The following is a 19,731-nucleotide window of genomic DNA, read 5'->3' as shown; positions in this document are numbered from 1 at the left end:
CAGTCTCCCCACATGGCAGAGGGCCCACTCTTGTTGGTAGAATGCCAGCAGCGGCAGGAAGAAGTCCTTAACTTGACCACTTAAGTGGCTCAATTGGCCTCTGGACAGGATGGCTGTCCTCTCTTCTTCAAAAGGTGGTAGAAGCAGAGCCTTTGAATATGTTTAAGGTAGAGATATCTATATTCTTGATAAGAAAGGGGGTGAAAGATTATAGGCGGGAATGTGGAGTTGAGGTTACAATCAGATCAGCCATGGTCTTATTGAATGGTGGAGTGGGCTAGAGGGACTGAGTGGCCTACTCCTGCTCCCAATTCGTACATTCATATATCCACCTTCTCCGCCACTGTCAGAATGCCATGGTGTTAAAGTCCAAGATTATACTTCTGTGGCCTACTTTTGCACACTGATGGACTGATATGCTTCCCGTTCAAATATGCATTTTGGCTGATATCTAACCTGTTGGCCACACAGAAACAGGAGTAGACCATTCAGCTCCTCAAGCCTGTTCTGCCATTCAATGAAATCATGGCGGATCTGTGATCTAGCTCCATATACATCCCATTGCCCCATATCCCCCAGTACCTTTTGATAACAAAAGACTATCAATTTACAAATTTACAATTAATATAGCATCAACTGCTGCCTGTGGAAGAGAGTTTTAAACTGTTACCCTAGTATTTCCTAATTTCATTCCTTATAGGTCTGGCTCTAATTTTTAAGATTATTCCCCCTTGGCCTAGACTTGCCAACTAGCAGAAATAGTTTTTATCTACCCGGTTCGTTGCCATTAATGTCTTGAAAGCTTTAGCCAAATCACTCCTTAACCTTGTAAATTCCCGGGAAAACAGGCTTACTTTGTATGATCTTTCCTCATAATTTAACCCTTGGAGTGCAGGTATCATTCTAGTAAACCTACACTGTATTCTCTCCAAGGCCAATATATCCTTTCTAACATGTTGTGCCCAGAGCTGCACTCAGTACTCCAGCTGTGGTCTTACCAGGGATTTGAAGTATGACTGCTATTCCCTTGTATTCCATTCCTCAAGGTATAAAGGTCAGCATTCCATCAGCTTTTTTAATATTGACTGTACTTGTTAATAATCTGTATGCCTGGACCTCCAAGTCATTTTGGACCTCCACCTTTTCTAGCTTTTCACCTTTTATTATGTACCCTGTTCTATTCCTTTTAGACCCAAAGTGGATGACCCCACATTTGTCAACATTGTGCAGAAATGTGGCAAATTGACTTCATTCACTTAAACAATTAATATCTTTGTAATTTTATGCTTTCATCTCCACTGTTACAATGCCACCTATCTTTATGCGATTGGCAAACTTGGATATCTGGATTTCTATCCCATCACAATGACTTTCATAGGAAAACCACCCCTATCCTTGTGATTGTCTGTAAGTCAGCTTACACGTAGCTTGATTGCTGCCTCCACAGGTGAAGTTGAGGCAACCAAGATCGGTTTCCTTTGACATACCCAGGTCGGAGTGGCATCATCTGCAAACACGGCTGCTTGGGTATTGATTATCAGTGAGCATACCACCTTGTGGGGCACTTGAACATTCTGTCCACTCCTAAATGAGCCCTTCTAATCCAATCCACACAGCACAATGGGAGCAGCAAGGGGATTTGCATCTTCCAAATTTTGTTAGCAGCACATTATGCTGTCACCAATTGTCAATACTTCAGGAACATTTTACTTAGCAAGCTGAAGCAATAAAACATTATGAATACTTGGGAGAAAAGGAGCCAATGTGTTCAATGCCTTATAACCGTTCATTGCCAAAAAGCTACATTTCAACACTAACTGAAACACCAGCAATCCTTGATGTAAGAATTAAGTTTGAAGCAGACTCTGCCTGTTGGGTTGTTATGTGCTCATTTTACATAGTCAATCAGTGGGTCATAACATCATCCAGAGGCTCAAAAATCTAACAAAGCATAAATAATTTGAATATATAATTTGAAGTGTAAAATAGTAACAGCATTCTACATATTCTAAAACAGCAAAACTTTATTTTAATAACAAAAAAAAACAAAAATAAAGCTTTAGCTTGTCCCTTAAGACTGTTGCCTATTAAATATATCTTGGGCAGCACCCATGATTGAGTGAATCTGAAGCCCAATGGAAAAAGAAAATTGTGGGTGTAAAATTTGCAAATGATGGCTTTTCGCTACTGCCCAAGACCATTTTCACCCCTTTCATACCTGAACGGCAGTTGGGAACAGTGGTACCAGACTTTTTTTTATGGGGACCACTTTGTTTCAAGAACAACACACAGCGCTGTTAGAGGAAATCTGAGTGCAAAGTCCTCTGATATTCGTTGACATGAAATTCCATACTGCCGTACTGCACCCACTTTGAAGATGGGATGAAAACATGTGCAGCTCCCTCAAAATCAGAACATAATCAAAATGTCCACAAAACCTGCAGCAGCGATCAACAACAGACTATTGGAGTATGGAGTGACTGTTACAAATTGTTAATGCTGTAATGTTGCAGATTTAGGTCTCTGAAAGGAGCAATAATAACTAGCCACATTAACACATCAGGGGAACGCGTGCCACAAATATATTGTAACATGGATAGACATTCTTGTGAGTTACTTGCCAATTATACCTTAATGTAATACAAGTCTTTGTCATCTATGAGAACTTCCAGCAGTCCTGTGCGGGAGTGTTTCATTTTTCTAATCTCTCCTGCAAAATCAAAATCAAGAGCATTAATCGCATGCTTATGTAACACATGTACAAATATGACTACAGCTGTGTTGTAAAACTTTCCAGAGCATGCTGCCTATGGGAAAACAAGAATTTCTTTTTTGCTGATCCCGGATCTATTGAAAGCTTTATTGTATAGGTGGGGAATGGAATTCAGCCACAGTAATGGCAACCTGCCCAGAATGAAGCACACAATAAGCAATAGCGGCCTCCTGTGAGGATATTGCACAGTATTATAACCTAGCTTTCATCCAATATAAGTAATTAGAGGGAATGTCAATTAATTTCAAAAAGGAACTGGACAAACATTTGGCTCAACAACAATAGCTTGCCTTTATTTAACGCCTTAGTAAATTGCCCCACCAAACAAAAGCAAAATACTGCAGAGGCTGGAAATCTGAGATAAATACAGAAAATGCTGGGAGTACTCGGAAGGTCTGGCAGCATCTGTGGAGAGAGAAATAGAGTTAACGTTTCTGGTCTGTGACCTTCCGTCAGCATCCTGATGAAAGGTCATTGGCCTGAAACATTAGGAAAATGGGAGCTATCAGGGAAGTCCCTTTGAATATGGCCTTTTAATCAATCCACTATCACGGTGAGGACCATGCTTCCATTAATGCTTCCATTAGACGTCATTACTCATTTTGCTTATGCAAAACTTCAAGAGTTCCATAAACTTGAAGCCACACAACACAGCTTACCATCGATTTTTATTGCTTTCTTTGGATGAACAATTTTCGCTGACAGTTTTCTCTTTGAGTAGTTCAGCTGAAAATCAATGGCTACATCCCTGTTGATAACTGACTGCGGGGTTCCCATAAAAAAATGCAGTACAGCTTCAGTGGGAAACCAGCTGTTCTTCTGAAAGAGAAAAATGCATTTGTCAGGTTGTCTGCTGTGTAGAGCTGAGCTGTTCTGTGTGTTAAGGCAATATTTAGAAAAACGCCTACCAGCAGAAGTGCTAGCAGAGTGTTCAAATAGAGTTGGCATCAATACTGTTGAGTAAATTGCTCACAGAAATGTTAAAATGATTGCATTATTTTTAATTGTTGCTTAAGTTTTGCCAGCTTATTTACTTTTAAATCCTTTAAAAATTACATTTATACAAATTCAAGCTACATAAACAATTATGGAAAACAGTAAATTAAAAGCCTCAGCTGATTACTACAATCATCTCTCCAAAACAAACACCGATATGAATTTCATCCCCCAATGACTAACTACCAATCCAGTATTATTAATCCAACACTTCAGTAATTATAATTATATGAATTTACTAGTTATGGAGCTCATTGAGGATAGATTAGTAAGCAGGGATACAAAGTTCAAATGTATCCTCATTTTTTACTATCGCTCCTTTTGCTTAATGTTGGGAATATTTCCTCGGAGATTATGCATATAAAATGGTCTTTCGACCTTGACAGCTGGATGTAGGAGTAAGAATGTTTCCCAGCCTACTCAATCAGAGCAAGAATTCATCTCCTAGTTTATTTTATCCTTTTGTTAGAGGCTGGGTGAAACGTGTACGGACAACTATTTTATTGAAAATAAAATGCATCCGTAAATGAGGAGGAATGAAAATGCATTACAAGCTTAACATTCTGAAGAAGTCGTATTGGATTCTAAATGTTAACTCTTTCTCTCTCCACAGATGCTGCCAGACCTGCTGAGTTTTTCCAGCATTTTCTGTTTTTATTAGCATCACATTGGATTGTGTAGACTGCCCTCAAATTAGCTTAAATTTATTGCTTAATGACTGTAAAGTGTACAAGTCCACGACCTCTGCCACCTAGAAGGACAAGGGCAACAGATGCATGGGAACACCACCACCTGCAAGTTCCCCTCCAAGCCCCTGACCATCCTGACTTGGAAATATATCACTATTCCTTCACTGTCGCTGGGTCAAAATCCTGGAACTCCCTCCCTTACAGCGCTATGGGCGTACCTACACCATATGGACTGCAGAGGTACAAGAAGGCAGCTCACCACCATCTTCCAAGGGTAATTAGGGATGGGAAATAAAAACGCTGGCCTAGCCAGCAATGCCCACATCCCGTAAGTGAATTTAAAAAAAAACGTAAATGTTAATATAAATGCCGAGTGCTCCCAGCACTTTTGTTTCTTACCCCCCAAGATTTCCAGCATTCACAGTACTTTGCTTTAATTTTAAAAGACAATTTTGTTGTGCTTTTGAGTAATTTCTGATTCTAATTTCTAATTTTTGAGTAATTTTAGTCAAAGTGTTTCACTTTCAGTCACAATCTTCTTAGTGAAAATTCTAGGCACCTGAAAAAAATACAAATATCTATTGATGTAGATCATGGAGAAAAAGCCTACAAATGAAATGCAGTCAGAGAAAACCACCACGAGGTGCTTGTTGGCACTCTGGCAACAGCAAGGCTGCCCATTTACACTACAACACCATTGTAGCCAATGGAAAGATCGGATGGGGTGTCTAATGAGTGGCTGACCTGCTACCATGTCTTTTACACCCTGCTGAAGTTGAACTTTGGCATCTCTAACATTTCAACAATCATTTTAAATGGATTTACTAGTTATGGAGCCCACTGAGGATAGCTTAATAAGCGTGAATGCAAAGTTCAAGGTTATTTAGCCTGATATTGGCCTTTTTTTGCTGTCCTATTGCATAAGGGATTACAACGCAGCTCATTCACAAAAATAACATTCCAGCTAAACTCAACAAATAGCTTTGGTGATTAGTCGGTCAGTTGGCAAGCATTTCACTGAGGGAGGGGTCAAACCACTCAATTTAAATATAAACATGTTGCAATTCATTAAGACACGTGTCTGATTTGCACCTTTTTGATTGTAGCAAATATTTATTTAAATGCTGCTGGGCTCCATTTATTGTTTTCAAAGAAAATGATCTGCCCGCCAATTTGAAATTAAGAAATCTAGTGGGAACCTTTAAAGATGAAAGGGGCAGCGTGTGGTCTTAGATTTGTTGGTGCTTTTGGCACACATAGGCAGGTACACGGCAAAAATAAAGATTGGAATTTTACCAGGCCTTTGGGGATGGCTTGAAGGTGCGAAGGCTAACAAGACAGTGTGGGAAGGAGTCGGGTGGTGTACCCGATAACTTCCTGCCGATCTGCCATTTTTCCAGCAGTGGGAAAGTTGACAGATAAACCACCTGCTTGGAGCCTAACAGAGCCAATTAAATAAGGACCACTTTCTGCCCCCGCAGGCATTTTTCCCACATTGAGGATGCCCGCCGTCGTAAGGGGAGACTGTGCTGTGAAACGTGGCAGCTTCCAGCAGGCTCCAGGGAGGGGCTCTTTTTGGGTACCCAGTGGCAAGGGCCACTCTTGCTGGCTGCCCTGTACCAACAGCACCACCTGTCCAACAGGCACTCCCATCAATCTCTGGAGTCTGCCAGCCTAGCCCCAGCATCACCAGGCTCTTCTTATCACCATCGATGTGGCTGAGCTGCTGAGCAGCTGGTCCTCTTATTGGGCGGCAACTCTTTGGGGTGTGCCACTGTCCTTAATAGGGGCTGCAGCCACTTCATTGGCCACCACCGGAAGATGTCTCTCTGGGTCCTGTTGCCCAGCTAAGCAGGGTGGTCTTCCGCTTTTGGCCCTGGCAGTGAAATCTCAAATATCATGGTAAAATTCAGCCCAGAGTTTCAATGACCTCCTTGCTACAATATGTAGCGACCAGCTCCTTTATATCCCTGAGTGTGCCTGGACAGATCCAGGTGGTGACCTTCAATGTTACTCAATGAAATCTGGATAGTTGACTGTCCTTGCATGTTAATCTATCTATGCCCCTTTGCTGACTCTGAGGTCGGGATTTTCTGGTCACGCCATTACGGGCAAGACAGAAAATTTGGTCAACCAGCAAAAAGTCCATTGACTTTTAGTGGGAATTTCGGTCTGAGTCTAAACCTGAAACTCCACCTTCACACTTTTATCAGGTCCAGGGAGCTGTATGCATTCAGAGAAATTAGCTTTTCAAGGTAGATGGTTCTGCAAATTATTGTTGAAAAGTGGGACATGTTGCTTAAATTTTTCCAACGCTTGCAAAACCCCAAAATGCCCGCTGATAGGTGTGATTCTGTGATTGGGCAGCACTTAAACAATCCTGAATGTGCTAATAACTAACCACCAAATCCGTCAAGCCCATAATGAGTCTCATTTACGCTTGCTAGAAGCAACATACATCCAAATGCAGGGACCCGTTCTTTGCAAACAAAAGGAATATGTTCAAGCCTTGCACCTTTTTTGAATTACCCAGGAGCTTGAGGGGCCTGTAGTTCCCTATTGCTTTCTCCCTGGCAACGCCTCAGCAAATCAGAGTCGACTTGCCAACCAATCAGCATCCTTTTCTCTTGTTGTATGTATTGTTGTGAGTGTTTAAAATTTGGTATTCTTGCATTTGTCCTGATGAATGCAAGACTGAAAGCTTTGGCAATATTCAAATTCTGTACTACCAAGCAACTGTTCTGCAAATTGTTTGCAGAATTCCTGTGCTGCACTCCGATGCTGTCCTCGCCTTCAAAGTGAAATAGCAGGCAGTAGCTGGTGCAGCTGTGTTGTGGAAATGAAAACTGCTGCCAGTGAGAATTAGCAATGCTGCCCTTTATTCATCAATTAATTCACAGGTGTGAGCACTAAAGTCAAGATGGACTGTGCATTTTATTTTTGTTAATTTTCATAAATAAATCGAAGTATGGCTTAAAGTTAGGGTAAAAAATGGCAGAAAGTTTCTTTACCACTTTCTTGTTCACTGGTTTACTCAAATCTACATTTTCATAAACATCAATGTGTCCAGGCAGATATTGTCCCAATTCTGCAAACAGTTAAAAAGCAACAGCTTTGTTCATTAATTATATCACAGTCCTGCCTGATTTCCATACCCACGTTGTCCCTCTCACTTGTGAACACCGACACAAAGTATTCATTTAGAACCCTGCCTACATCTTCCGACTCCACACACAAATTACCACTAAGGCCCTTAATGGGCCCTACTCTTTCCCTAGTTATCCTCTTACTCTTAATGTACTTGTAAAATAACTTTGGATTTTCCTTTACTTTACCTGCCAATGCTTTCTCATGTCCCCTTTTTGCTCTCCTAATTTCCTTTTTAAGCTCCCCCCCTACACATTCTATACTCCTCTCGGGCTTCTGCTGTTTTGAGCCCTCAGTATCTGCCATAAGCCTCCCTTTTTCTCTTTTTCCAATCCTGTTTATCCCTCGACATCCAGGGTTACCTGGATTTGTTGGTCCTGCCCTTTGTCTTTATTGGAATATGTTGGCCCTGTAATCTCCCTATTTCCTCCTTGAATGAGTCCCGCTGCTCTGACACAGATTTACCTAAAAGTAGCTGCTCCCAGTCCACTCTGGCCAAATCATAACTGATCTTACTAAAATCAGCCTTCCCCAATTTAGAACTCTGATTTCTCGCCCATCCTTGTCCTTTTCCATAACAACCTTGAATCTAATGGAGTTCTGATCGCTATCTGCAAAATGCTCCCCCACAGATATCTCTACCACTTTCCTGGCTTCATTTCCTAAAATTAAGTCCAGGACTGCCCCCTCTCTTGTAGGACCTTCTACGTACTGGCTTAAAAAGCTCTCCTGGATGCATTTTAAGAATTCTGCTCCCTCTAAGCCTACCATACTATCACTAACCCAGTTAATGTTGGGGAAGTTGAAATCCCCCACTATAACTATCCTATTATTTTTACATTTCTCTGAAATTTGCCTACATATCTGCTCTTCTATTTCTCTCTGACTGTTTAGGGGCCTATAGTACATTCCCAGCAATGTGATTGCTCCTTTTTTGTTTTTCAGTTCTATCCATATGGCTTCATTTGAGGAGCCTTCTAAGATATCATCCCTCCTTACTGCTGTAATTGATTCCTTGATCAATATTGTGATACCCCCTCCTCTTTGACCTCCTTCCCTGTCTCGCCTGAAGACCCTATATCCTGGAATATTGAGCTGCCAATCCTGTGCCTCTCTCAAACATGTCTCTGTGACAGCAATGACATCATACTTCCATGTGTTAATTTGTGCCCTCAACTCATCTGCCTTATTCGTCAGACTCCTTGCATTAAAATAAATACCATCCAACCTTGCCAAACTCCCTTGTGGCCTATAATTTCTATGCCTTCCAGACTCACTTGCTCTCTCTTCTAATTTTCGCTGTGCACCTCCTCCTGTTGAACCTCCTCCCAGGATCCCAACCCCCTGCCAAGTTAGTTTAAGCCCTCCCCAACAGCACTAGCAAACCTCCCCGCAAAGATGTTGGTCCCATTCCGGTTCAGGTGCAACCCGTCCGCCTTGTACAGGCCCCACTGCCCCCAGAAACGGTCCCAATGTCCCAGAAATCTAAAGCCCTCCCTCCTGCACCATCTCTCCAGCTACGCATTCATCTGGACTAACCTCTTATTTCTATACTCACTAGCAGGTGGCACCAGAAGTAATCCAGAGACTACTACCTTTGAGGTCCTGTTTTTCAATCTGTTTACTAGCTCCCTAAATTCTGCTTGCAGGACCTCATCCCTCTTTCTACCTATGTCATTGGTACCAATATGTACCACGATCTCTGTCTGTTTTGCCCTCCCCCTTTAGAATGCCCCGTAGCCGTTCAGTGACATCCTTGACCCTGGCACCAGGGATGCAACATACCATCCTGGAGTCATGTCCATGGTCGCAGAAACGCCTGTCTGTTCCCCTTACCATCGAGTCTCCTACCACTATTGCTCTTCCCCTCTTTTTCCTCCCCCCCCTGTGCAGTTGAGCCACTCACAGTGCCATGAGCATAGCTGCACTCCCCAGAGGAAGCGTCACTCTCACCGTTTTCCAACACAGAAAAATGGTTCTCGAGCGAGATGCACCCTGGAGGTATCTTGACGCCTTTCTTCTGACTGATGGTCACCCATTCCCTCTCTGTGTGCACTTCCTTAAGCTGTGGGGTGGCCACATCTAAAAACGTGCTATCCATGAAACTCTCAGCTTCACGGATGCACCTCAGTGCCTAGAGCTGCTGCTCAAGCTCCGAAACTCAGAGCTCAAGTAACTACAGCTGGTGGCAGTTCCTGCACACGTGGTCAGTTAGAGCGCAAGCAGCGTCTAAGACTTCCCACATGTTGCAGGTGGTACATAACACGGTACTGAGCTGCCCTGCCATGCCTCTAGTTGAAAAACAAACCCTTACTTTAAGTTAAATACAGTAAAAAAATGTTAAATTGTTTATGTACTTTAAATAAAAACTAGAACCCTTACCTTTCCTTAGCTTAATCTAATTTATACTGGAGAAAAACACTTACCCACCAATCAGCTCTGACCTTTGTGCTGACGTCACTTTTTGAAGCTTCCCCACATTCGCGCTGGTTCTGATCTCTCTGCCGCTCTCTCGCGCTGTCTTATGATGTCACTCTTGTTCAAGAATTTCTTTCTTGAATATACTCAGTGACCCGGCCTCCACAGCCTTCTGTGGTAGAGAATTCCACAGGTTCACCACCCTCTGAGTGAAGAAATATTTCCTCCTCTCAGTCCTAAATGGCCTACCCCGTATCCTGAGACTGTGGCCCCTGGTTCTAGACTCCCCAGCCAGGGGAAACATCTTCCCTGCTTCTAGTCTGTCTAGCCCGGTTACAATTTTATACGTTTCAATCAGATCCCCTCTCATTCTTATTAACTCTAGTCAACACAGGCCCAGTCGAACCAATCTCTCCTTGTACGACAGTCCTGCCATCCCCAGTATCAGCTTAGTGAATCTTCGCTGCACTCCCTCTATGGCAAGTATATCCTATCTTAGGCATGCAATAGTCCAGGTGTGGTCTCACCACGGCCCTGTATAACTGCAGTCAGACTACTTCTGAACTCAAATCCTCGTGCAATGAAAGCCCATTTGCCTTCCTAATTGCTTGCTGCACCTGCCTGTTTACTTTCATTGACTGTGTACAAGGACACCCAGATCCCTTTGTACATCCACATTTCACAATATATCACCATTCTGTTTTTCTGTTTTTCACACCGAAGCATATAACTTCACATAACATATGGCCCTCAGAAAATAATTCTCCTCTTCTCCATCTTAAATGGGAGGCCCTTTATTTTTAAACAGTGTCCCCTAGTTCTAGTCTCTCCCACAAGGGGAAACAGCCTTTCAGTATCCACCCTGTCAAGTCTCCTCACAGATCTTATAGGTTTCAATAAAGTCACCTATCATTCTTCTAAACTAAAACGGATACAGGCCCAACCTGTGCCATCTTTCTGCATCGCATAATCCCCTCATTCCAGAATCAGTCGAGCGAACGTACATCGAATTGTTTCTAATACAATTATATCCTTTCTTAAATAAGGAGACCAAAACTGTACACAGTACTCCAGATGTGGTCTCACCAATGCCCTGAACAACCGTAGCAAAACATCCCTACTTTTATATTCTATTCCCCTGTGCAATAAACAACAACATTCCATTTGCCTTTCTAATCACTTGCTGTACCTGCATACTAACTTTCCCTGATTCCTGTACCAGGACACCCAGATCCCTCTGTAGCTCAGAGTTCTGCAATCTCTCTCCATTTAAATAATATGCTGCTTTTTAATTCTTCCTGCCAAAGTGGACAAGTTCACATTTTCCCACATTATACTCCATCTGCCAATTTTTTCCCACTCACTTAACCTTTCTATGTCCCTTTGCAAACTCCTTATGTCCTCTTCACAACTTACTCTCCTATCTTAGTGTCATCAGCAAATTTAGCAACCATACATTCGGTCCTGTCACCCAAGTCATTTATATAGATTGCAAATAGTTGAGGCCCCAGCACTGATCCCTGTGGCACTCCACTTATTACATCTTGCCAACCTGAAAATGACCCAATTATGCCTCCTCTGTTTCCTGTTATCGAACTAACCCTCTACCCATGCTATTAGGTTACCCCCTACACCATAAGCTCTTATTTTATGTATTAACCTTTGATGCAGTACTTTGACAAATGCCTTCTGGAAATCTAAGTACACCACATCTGCATGTCCCCTTTATCCATATTGCTTGTTACTTCCTCAAATAACTCTAATAAATTAGTCAAACATGGTTTCCCTTTCACAAAACCATGTTGACTCTGCCTGATTGCATTGAGATTTTTTAAGTGCCTTGCTATAACTTGAAAATAGATTCCAGCATTTTCCCTATGACAGATGTTAAGCTTACTGGCCTGTAGTTTCCTGCTTTCTATCACTCTCCTATCTTCAATAGAGGATTTGCATTCATTATTTTCCAATCTGATGGGACCTTTCCAGAAACTAGGGAATTTTGGAAAATTAAACCCAATGCATCAACTATCTCAGCAACTATTTCTTTTAAGACCTAGAATGGGGTCCATGGGGACTTGTCAGCTTTTAGTTCTAATAGTTTTCTCAGTACTCTTTCCCTGGTGATTGTAAGTGTTCTAAGTTACTCCCTTTCAGTTAAATGCAGTTAAAATAACATGTGTCAGTTATCCCTGCCCATTCCACTTTCACAGAATCACAATGCAGAAGAGGCCCTTCGGCCCATCGAGTCTACACCGACACGTGAAAAACACCTGACGTACTTACCTAATCCCATTTACCAACACTTGGCCCATGGCCTTCAATGTTATGACGTGCCAAGTGCTCATCCAGGTATTTTTTAAAAGGATGTGAGGCAACCCGCCTCCACCACCCTCCCAAGCAGCACATTCTAGACCGTCACCACCCTCTGGGTAAAAAAGGTTTTCCTCACATCCCCCCTAAACCTCCTGCCCCTCACCTTGAACTTATGTCCCCTTGTGACTGACCCTTCAATTAAGGAGGACAGCTGCTCCCTATCCATCCTGTCCATGCCCCTCATAATCTTGTACACCTCGATCAGGTCGCCCCTCAGTCTTCTCTGCTCCAATGAAAACAACCCAAGTCTATCCAACCTCTCTTCATAACTTAAATGTTTCATCCCAGGCAACATCCTGGTGAATCTCCTCTGCACCCCCTCCAGTGCAATCCTGCTGTGTCCCTATGTTGACCTGCTTTATTTAAGGTTCCAATCATGGTAGCAATCTTTTTTCCCCCCATTGTCAGTGCCAGTTGTGGCTCCATTGGTAGCACTCCTACTCCTAAGCTACAAGGTTCTGGGTTCAAAACCCGCTCCAGGACTTGAGCACAAAAATCAAGGCTGACACTCCAACGTAGCACTGAGGGAGTGCTGCACTGACAGAGGTGCATCACTCCCTCAGAATGTACTTCACTGGCTGTAAAGTGCTTCGAGATGTTCAGTGGTCATGAAAGGTGCCATTTAAATGCAAGGTCCTTTTTTTGTTATTCGTTGCCAGAAATTGTTACCATGTGACCCTGGCTGTGACCTCCTACTGCTTGTTTACTCTCCCACCCGCTGGCCAGGTGGTCAATATGGCCAGCCATAGGGTGCGAGACTGCAGCATTTGATTTCAATGAAGCCCTGTTGTTAAGGTCACTTGGGCCTCTAGGTGATTGGACTTGCTGAGTTTTTGACCAGTAGCTGGACCCTCTCCATATTCCCACTTATACCGGGGCCATTTTGTCAGGTTTGGAAACGTACATGGTTGGTAATCTGAATGGATGTCAGGGCAGAATGTATGTGTTGCCAAGTTATATTTTTATACAAATTGCATTAAAATTTACAATCTGGTTTAACAGCAAAACGCTGTTCTTAGAATTGAGTTCCTAATTCATTTATGGTTCAAATCGCTTAACTAGCTCATTTAAATTCTCTGGACACCTCTATCTTTAGAATTAATAATGGGAAGGCTAGTAGAAGTACCTGCGGTGTTTCACTTGCCAAGGCAGCAGCTGAATGCTTCACTCCAGTTGCTGCAGTGACTAACGTGGTGAGGCATGCATTGATTAAATGTAATTACCTTCAATGCAGCTGCACAGCTAATTTTGGGCTTAAAGCTCCTTGGGTCCACTTATTCCCTTTTTTTGCCCCGTACAGGAAGGAAGAGATACCTGTGTAACGTAGGAATATGCTGCCTCCAGCAGATATTGCTGAAGTCCTTTGTCGCGTTTTATTAGCATAACAGATGCTTCAGCAGGGCCCGAGAGTGGAAATGCAGGACCAGAGGTTCCCAAGGGATATGACATTTCGGAACAAATCTGCCATCCAATTTGTCTGGAGACTGCAAAGGGAAACAAAATGTCATTTTTAAATAGTGTGTAGGCGGAATACATAAAACTTGGGAACAGATCATTAGCAGGGCATCATCTTCATAAAGCTCACCAAATGTATGCTACAGCAAGGGTAATGTTATTGAAGGGAATGTTTTAGGTACTTTTGTCATGAGTGGAAGCTGTGAAATCACACATAATAAAGTGAAGATTCAGTAAACGTATGCTACACATGTAGTGTATTAGTAAATGGAGGAACTAAACCGAGTAATTCAGACCACTAATGACCCAATTACACTGTACTGGTGCTGCAAACAGCAGCTCTGATGTCAGCAACGATGTTTGCAGCGGACTTACTGTCTCTACAACTGCCAGAACCACCTAAAGAGATCATTTATCTTGCTTCTCCAGAGATGGCAGCATTGGCAGCTCAATTCAAGCACCACTAGCCAGACACCATTTTTCTGAAGGCATCTGGACCGACCGTTTGCCAAGCAATAATGTTTCTGCATTGGTGGCTCTTCCCCAACCATTGCAACTTTGTGTTGTTGTTTCTCTGCAGCATCAGTGCACAGAACATTAGCAGAGTAGATTCTGGAAGACCTAGAGCTCCAAATAGATGCAGATTGAAACAATGAATATGGAATTCACTGCCCCAACCCATTGGAACTACTCTTGCTTGATTCTATCCTTACCTATCCAATTGTAGATATGGCTTCCCAATAATGGCTTCTTTTCTTGCCCGCCAGAACATTACCCCCAGTGTTCCTCAAGGATCTATCCTTGGCTTCATCTTCTTCATCTGAATGCTGCCCCTTGGCAATACCATTTGCAGACATGGAGTCACCTTCCACATAGACACTCTTGACACCCAGGGCAGAATTTTCGCTCCCGAATTGGGAGCACAGAATCAGGAAAATTCACGACTCCGCAAACCCAACTCGGGAGAAAGTGGCCCAAATGTTCGGATTTTCATTCTGGGTCCCCCAGCCCTGGAAAGAGTTCAGAGACAGCCACAAGGACTGCCAGGTGTTCAAGCAGGCTGTTTAAATGGTCTGCCTTGGTGCTCTGGGTCTTTGTCCCAGTTACAATAAAAACAACAAAACAAAAAACAGCCCTCTGGCCTTAACCCCTCATACCCCCTCACCCCCCCACCCCATAACTTCCCATGCCCCAACTCCATGCCAACCCATGCACTCCACTCATCCCCATGGCTCTTTGTAGCCCCTATGCCAACTTAGTGCAAACTTTTACCAATCCATGGCCCCCACCCACCTCCCTTACACCCTCTATGCCAACTCACCCAGTATCCACCATGGGCAGACCTCAGGAGCCATGGTGAGATGAAATACAATAAAGTTCTAAGTGCCTATTGCAGACTTCACTATATTAAAAAAATCTCATTGATAACATTTAAATGTCTTCAAGTACTTAAACCTTCATGAAAACAAATATTTGTATTCAGAGACCCACACCAAAGATAGCTAATCCCTTTATAACCACTTGGAGCTGTCCATCAAACTGTGAACTTACAGGACCCCCACTATGATGATAGGTTGTAGAAGCAGTCAACAGCACTAATCCTTATGTCAACACACAGTGAAATAGCAAGCAATGATTTTTTTTCAACCACAGGCTGGATTTTCTTTTTTTACAAAAATTTAAAGGGCCTGGGGAAATAAATGACTTGATAGCATGACAGTTCATAGAGCTCATCTACTTTTTACACACATTCATGTCTACTCTTAACAATCCCAAAAGGGGTACCAGACCTCTCCAACAGGAGTGCCTGACCTCTCCAAATAACTACGGCAGCTTTAAACCTTTTCCTCAAATGTCTAAAGCCCACAAGTCATGTTTTGCAAATACCAGCAAAGAAAATTGGATCTGTTTGAAGGCAGCTGCACTTTTACATGTTTGTTACCCCCCTCCCCACCACTGTGAAAATGAAAATAAATGGTGGGTGCTGGCTTCAGGGGTGTGACCTCTGGAATCAGAGCTCTGACACCATTTTGTCTGAAGTGCAGAGCCCTTCCATCTCCATGAAAATTCAGGCCCAAGCTTTTCCCCTCCACCGCCCTTCCACATCTCTGTGTTATCAAATTGTTGGGCATCCCATATCGAATTATTAATTGTAAATTAATTATATTTAATTGTATACAGGTGGTGGGCATTAACTGGGGATCACTTGTGCTCCTATAAAAAGATACAAACTAAAATTGTGGCTGTTGGGCTTGCAGATGAATACTTGTAATGTGTAACTCTATAAATAAATGGTTATAAAAGTGTGTAAATATTGGCTCCAGTTCTATCCTTCACCAATTGGCTTGTTGGACTACAACATGAATGAGCCCACTATTTCCTCCAACACTATATTGGGAATATCATTGCAATTGCTTTTGGGCCCTACCAAAAATGCTGTACCCAAATCCCCCTACTCACAAATCCAGAAGACCTTTCCTAAAACCCTTTGCATCCCTGCCTCCCACTCCTGTTTCAGTGTTCACCTTCAGTGCCTACTGTCCCACTTGTATCCCTCTTAGTCTCTTATTCTTTGGCGCAACATCATTTTTTTCTTCTGATTATATATAATCAGGACTTCCTTGTTCACGTTTTCACTTACCCGCGCTTTGTACACCGCATCAGCCATCACATGAGTAATGTTCGCTTAGCCGCGTTTGAAATGTCCAAATCTCTGCACTGATTCTCTGACAGGTACACCCTCTGAGCACAGCTCGAGTGTGAGCTCAGTTAATTTACTATGAGAGAGTAGGAATAGACTGGGTATTAGGTGATTTGTCTTTTCTCAGGGGGTAGTGAGGCTCTGGAATATAGTACAGGCTGGTGTGTTAGGTGCTGACTCTGCAAGAGTTCCTGCCAAGGACAAAACTCACATTAAACAGAATGTAAGTGTCTTTATAAACCTTTGTAATCCTTGGTTCATGTGACCTCCTTGGCTGGTTTCAATGACCTGAGGGGGTCGGGGGGGATCAGAGAGGGATTTTCCAGGATATATTTACCCCTTGTCGGCCCTGGGTTTCTCTCTTTTTCAGTGACTGCAATTTTTAAATGGGTTCCGAATAAAACTGCCAGTGCTGGAAGTGGGAAAGAAAAACCAAAAACATGGAATATAGACAGCAGGTCTAACAGCTTCAGTGAAGTGAAGAGAAACACAGATTATTGTAGAGTACTGTAACTGCCCAAACCAATGTTGCCCTCACATTGCTGGAACCTATTCAACTGAGTTCCCTTGAAAAGTATGTTCCTCCTTCGCGATTTCGCCATTTGAGAGGTTTTGCGGGAACGTAACCCTTATGAACAGCAGGACTTTACTGTACATCTATAAAGCACCTTCCAACATTTTGTTAATATTAAGGCAGCCACAGAAAGGCAAGTCATCATTGTTGAATAGCAGAACAAATACCTTGTCTGGTAGCCTCAATGTAGGCTCTAATCTATTCATCTGTTGCAGGCAAAATTATGGTCCTGATATTTACTCAGAGATGTGTTGGGAGAGCAAGGGTGTCCGATATTGGGCAGGGAGGTCAACACCTGTCTCAATGCCATTTCAATGCAGTCACCCCTTTAACATTGTCCTTATGAGGTTGGCATTGATTGCACGGCAATGAGAGCGATGAACACTCACATGTCATGATCTCAACTGCAGTATTTAAAGAGACAAGCTTAAGAAGGAATTTAGTTGGAGCAAGAGAGATGTGACAATGGACTCCAGATGCTCACAGGCTGCACCCAGCTTCAATGACATCTATTTTGATGTGCTGCTGTTGTGAGGAGCTGGAGAGATAGTCTTCCCCAGCAATGGGAGGAAGATACCTGCTACTGCCATAAAAAAGGTGTGGCTGGATGTGACCCAGGTGGTCAACAGTTAGAACGTTGTGTCACATTCCTGGATTCAGTGCATGAAGTCCTTTAATGATCTAACCAAGTCAGGAAAAGCAAGTACAGTTGCATATTCATTTATATGCTGCTGTGCACATCACCTCATTCCCGCACTCTGCCTCTTCAAGTCTACTTACTCCCCACACCTACTTACCTTGTAAGCACAGCCATGTTTTACTTTCTATGCACTTCTTCACAACCCCATCTGTTCATTCACCACTCCATTCATCGTCATCCTTGTGTAACTTTACATACCTCCTTGATATTCACCCTCACCAAATGAACAGGATGAACACGTCACTATACTCATACATAGAACCAAATACACAGGATGAACACGTCACTATACTCATACATAGATCTGTTCTTTCCCTGTTGTGGGAGATGAGAACACAGAACACAAGGACGAGGGAGAGAACCGGAGGCGGTCCTCCAGAAATTTCCCACCTAACACCTGCAGCAGTGGAAACACTGGAGATCAGTAGCATTTTGGTGTCCCCAGCCTTTGGAGATAGGAAGGTGGGGATATCCCAGTTAGTTGATGACACAATTGAATATAAGCAGCCCACATGTCATGATTGATTTCAACAGCTAGTGGAATATGATCATCTTTATAATGATAACCTGCAAAATACTTACCTCAACAGGACTAAGTTATATCTTTTCTCTCCAAAAGAGCCTTCATGGGTGCAGCAGGAATCCATATGCCTCACAGATAACAATTCCAAAGAGAAGATGAATCCTTCTGAGGGTGTCTAATTAGGGGACTCATGCAGGCCATGCACCAGCTCAGGTACTCGCACTTTGCTAGGACCTTGTAGCCAATTAATTGGGTTTTCACCTGGTGACTCCCTTCACAAGTGAACAAGAGCTGATAATGGTGGGAGAGTAGTGGGAAGCCCACATTGACGGCTGCAGCCCTCTCCAAGCTCTGTTCCCCTGGACACAGATGCTGTAATCCGGTGTTGATGGGAGGGTGGGGGGGGGTCGTCGATGAGGAGGAGAATCACTGAGCAGTAGCAGAGAATGTACGATGCACCGACAGACCTTCCAAGCACACTGACCACAATTGCAAACTGATCAGAGGATTATTCTTCAAGCATGAGGAACAGTGATGTCGAAGGGCACTTCTTGCATGAAAATAGTGACCAGCTTTGTGACACATCATTTGTGAAATGAAATGCGTTCATATCACCTTAACAACAACATTGCTGACTCTGGGTGCCAATTTGTCTGCCACTTAAAATAAGATGACAGATACCTTAGCCTTGGCCTGAGCCTACTCATATTTAATAATTAATTAGAAAAAGGTGTAGTCCCAGAGCACTGGCAAATAGTTAATGTAACTCCCGTATTTAAAAAATGGGGGGGCGGAACTTGTCCAGGGAATTATAGACCAGCAGCTTAACATCAGTGGTAGGAAAAATAATGGAATCTCTACTAAAGAAGAGAATAGAAGAACACCCAGAAATGAGAAATATAATAATGAATAGTCAGCATGGATTTCAACATGAAAAATCTTGCTTGACCAACCTTATTGAATTTTTGAAGAGGTAAGAGAGAGAGTAGACAATGGGAATGCAGTAGATCTGGGTTAATCTGGGTTTTCAAAAGGCCTTTGATAAGGTGCCCCAGGATAGACTAAGGTCAGGGAATGTGGAGATGGAAAGGTATTGTAAAATACAAACATTTGTGATCCAATTAAAGAACAGAAATTTCACAACACATTATCGCATACAACTGTGTGTATACCCTTGTGCAATGAGAAAGAATTTCTCTTCCCTCTCCTTCCATGGTGTAACCACGTGATTTCAGTAAAGATATCGATACAGGTTGCTCAGATCCCTGCTCTGATGCTCCCCTCAGGTCACTGAAACTAGCCAAGGAGGACACTTGAACTAAGGATTACAAAGGTTTATAAAGACACTTACATTTTAGTAGGAATAAGGCCCAAGTCTATGT

General features: G+C 42.8%; 1 protein-coding gene across 1 annotated transcript in view; it reads right to left on the bottom strand.

Annotated features, from left to right (window-relative positions):
* The window catches only part of LOC144691151 (uncharacterized), a 369,111-nt gene that overhangs the window by 202,303 nt on the left and 147,077 nt on the right, over positions 1 to 19,731 (bottom strand). Inside the window, exons 21-23 of the mRNA XM_078559217.1 lie at positions 13,711 to 13,880; positions 3,433 to 3,592; positions 2,631 to 2,710 (exon numbers count right to left, since the gene is read on the bottom strand). Of these exons, the coding sequence (XP_078415343.1) occupies positions 2,631 to 2,710; positions 3,433 to 3,592; positions 13,711 to 13,880 (410 nt within the window). The remainder of the gene's footprint in view (positions 1 to 2,630; positions 2,711 to 3,432; positions 3,593 to 13,710; positions 13,881 to 19,731) is intronic.

Source organism: Cetorhinus maximus, chromosome 15 (assembly GCF_964194155.1).
Source record: "Cetorhinus maximus chromosome 15, sCetMax3.hap1.1, whole genome shotgun sequence".
NCBI classification, from domain to species: Eukaryota; Metazoa; Chordata; class Chondrichthyes; order Lamniformes; family Cetorhinidae; genus Cetorhinus; species Cetorhinus maximus.
This window is presented reverse-complemented; position numbering and strand designations above follow the sequence as displayed.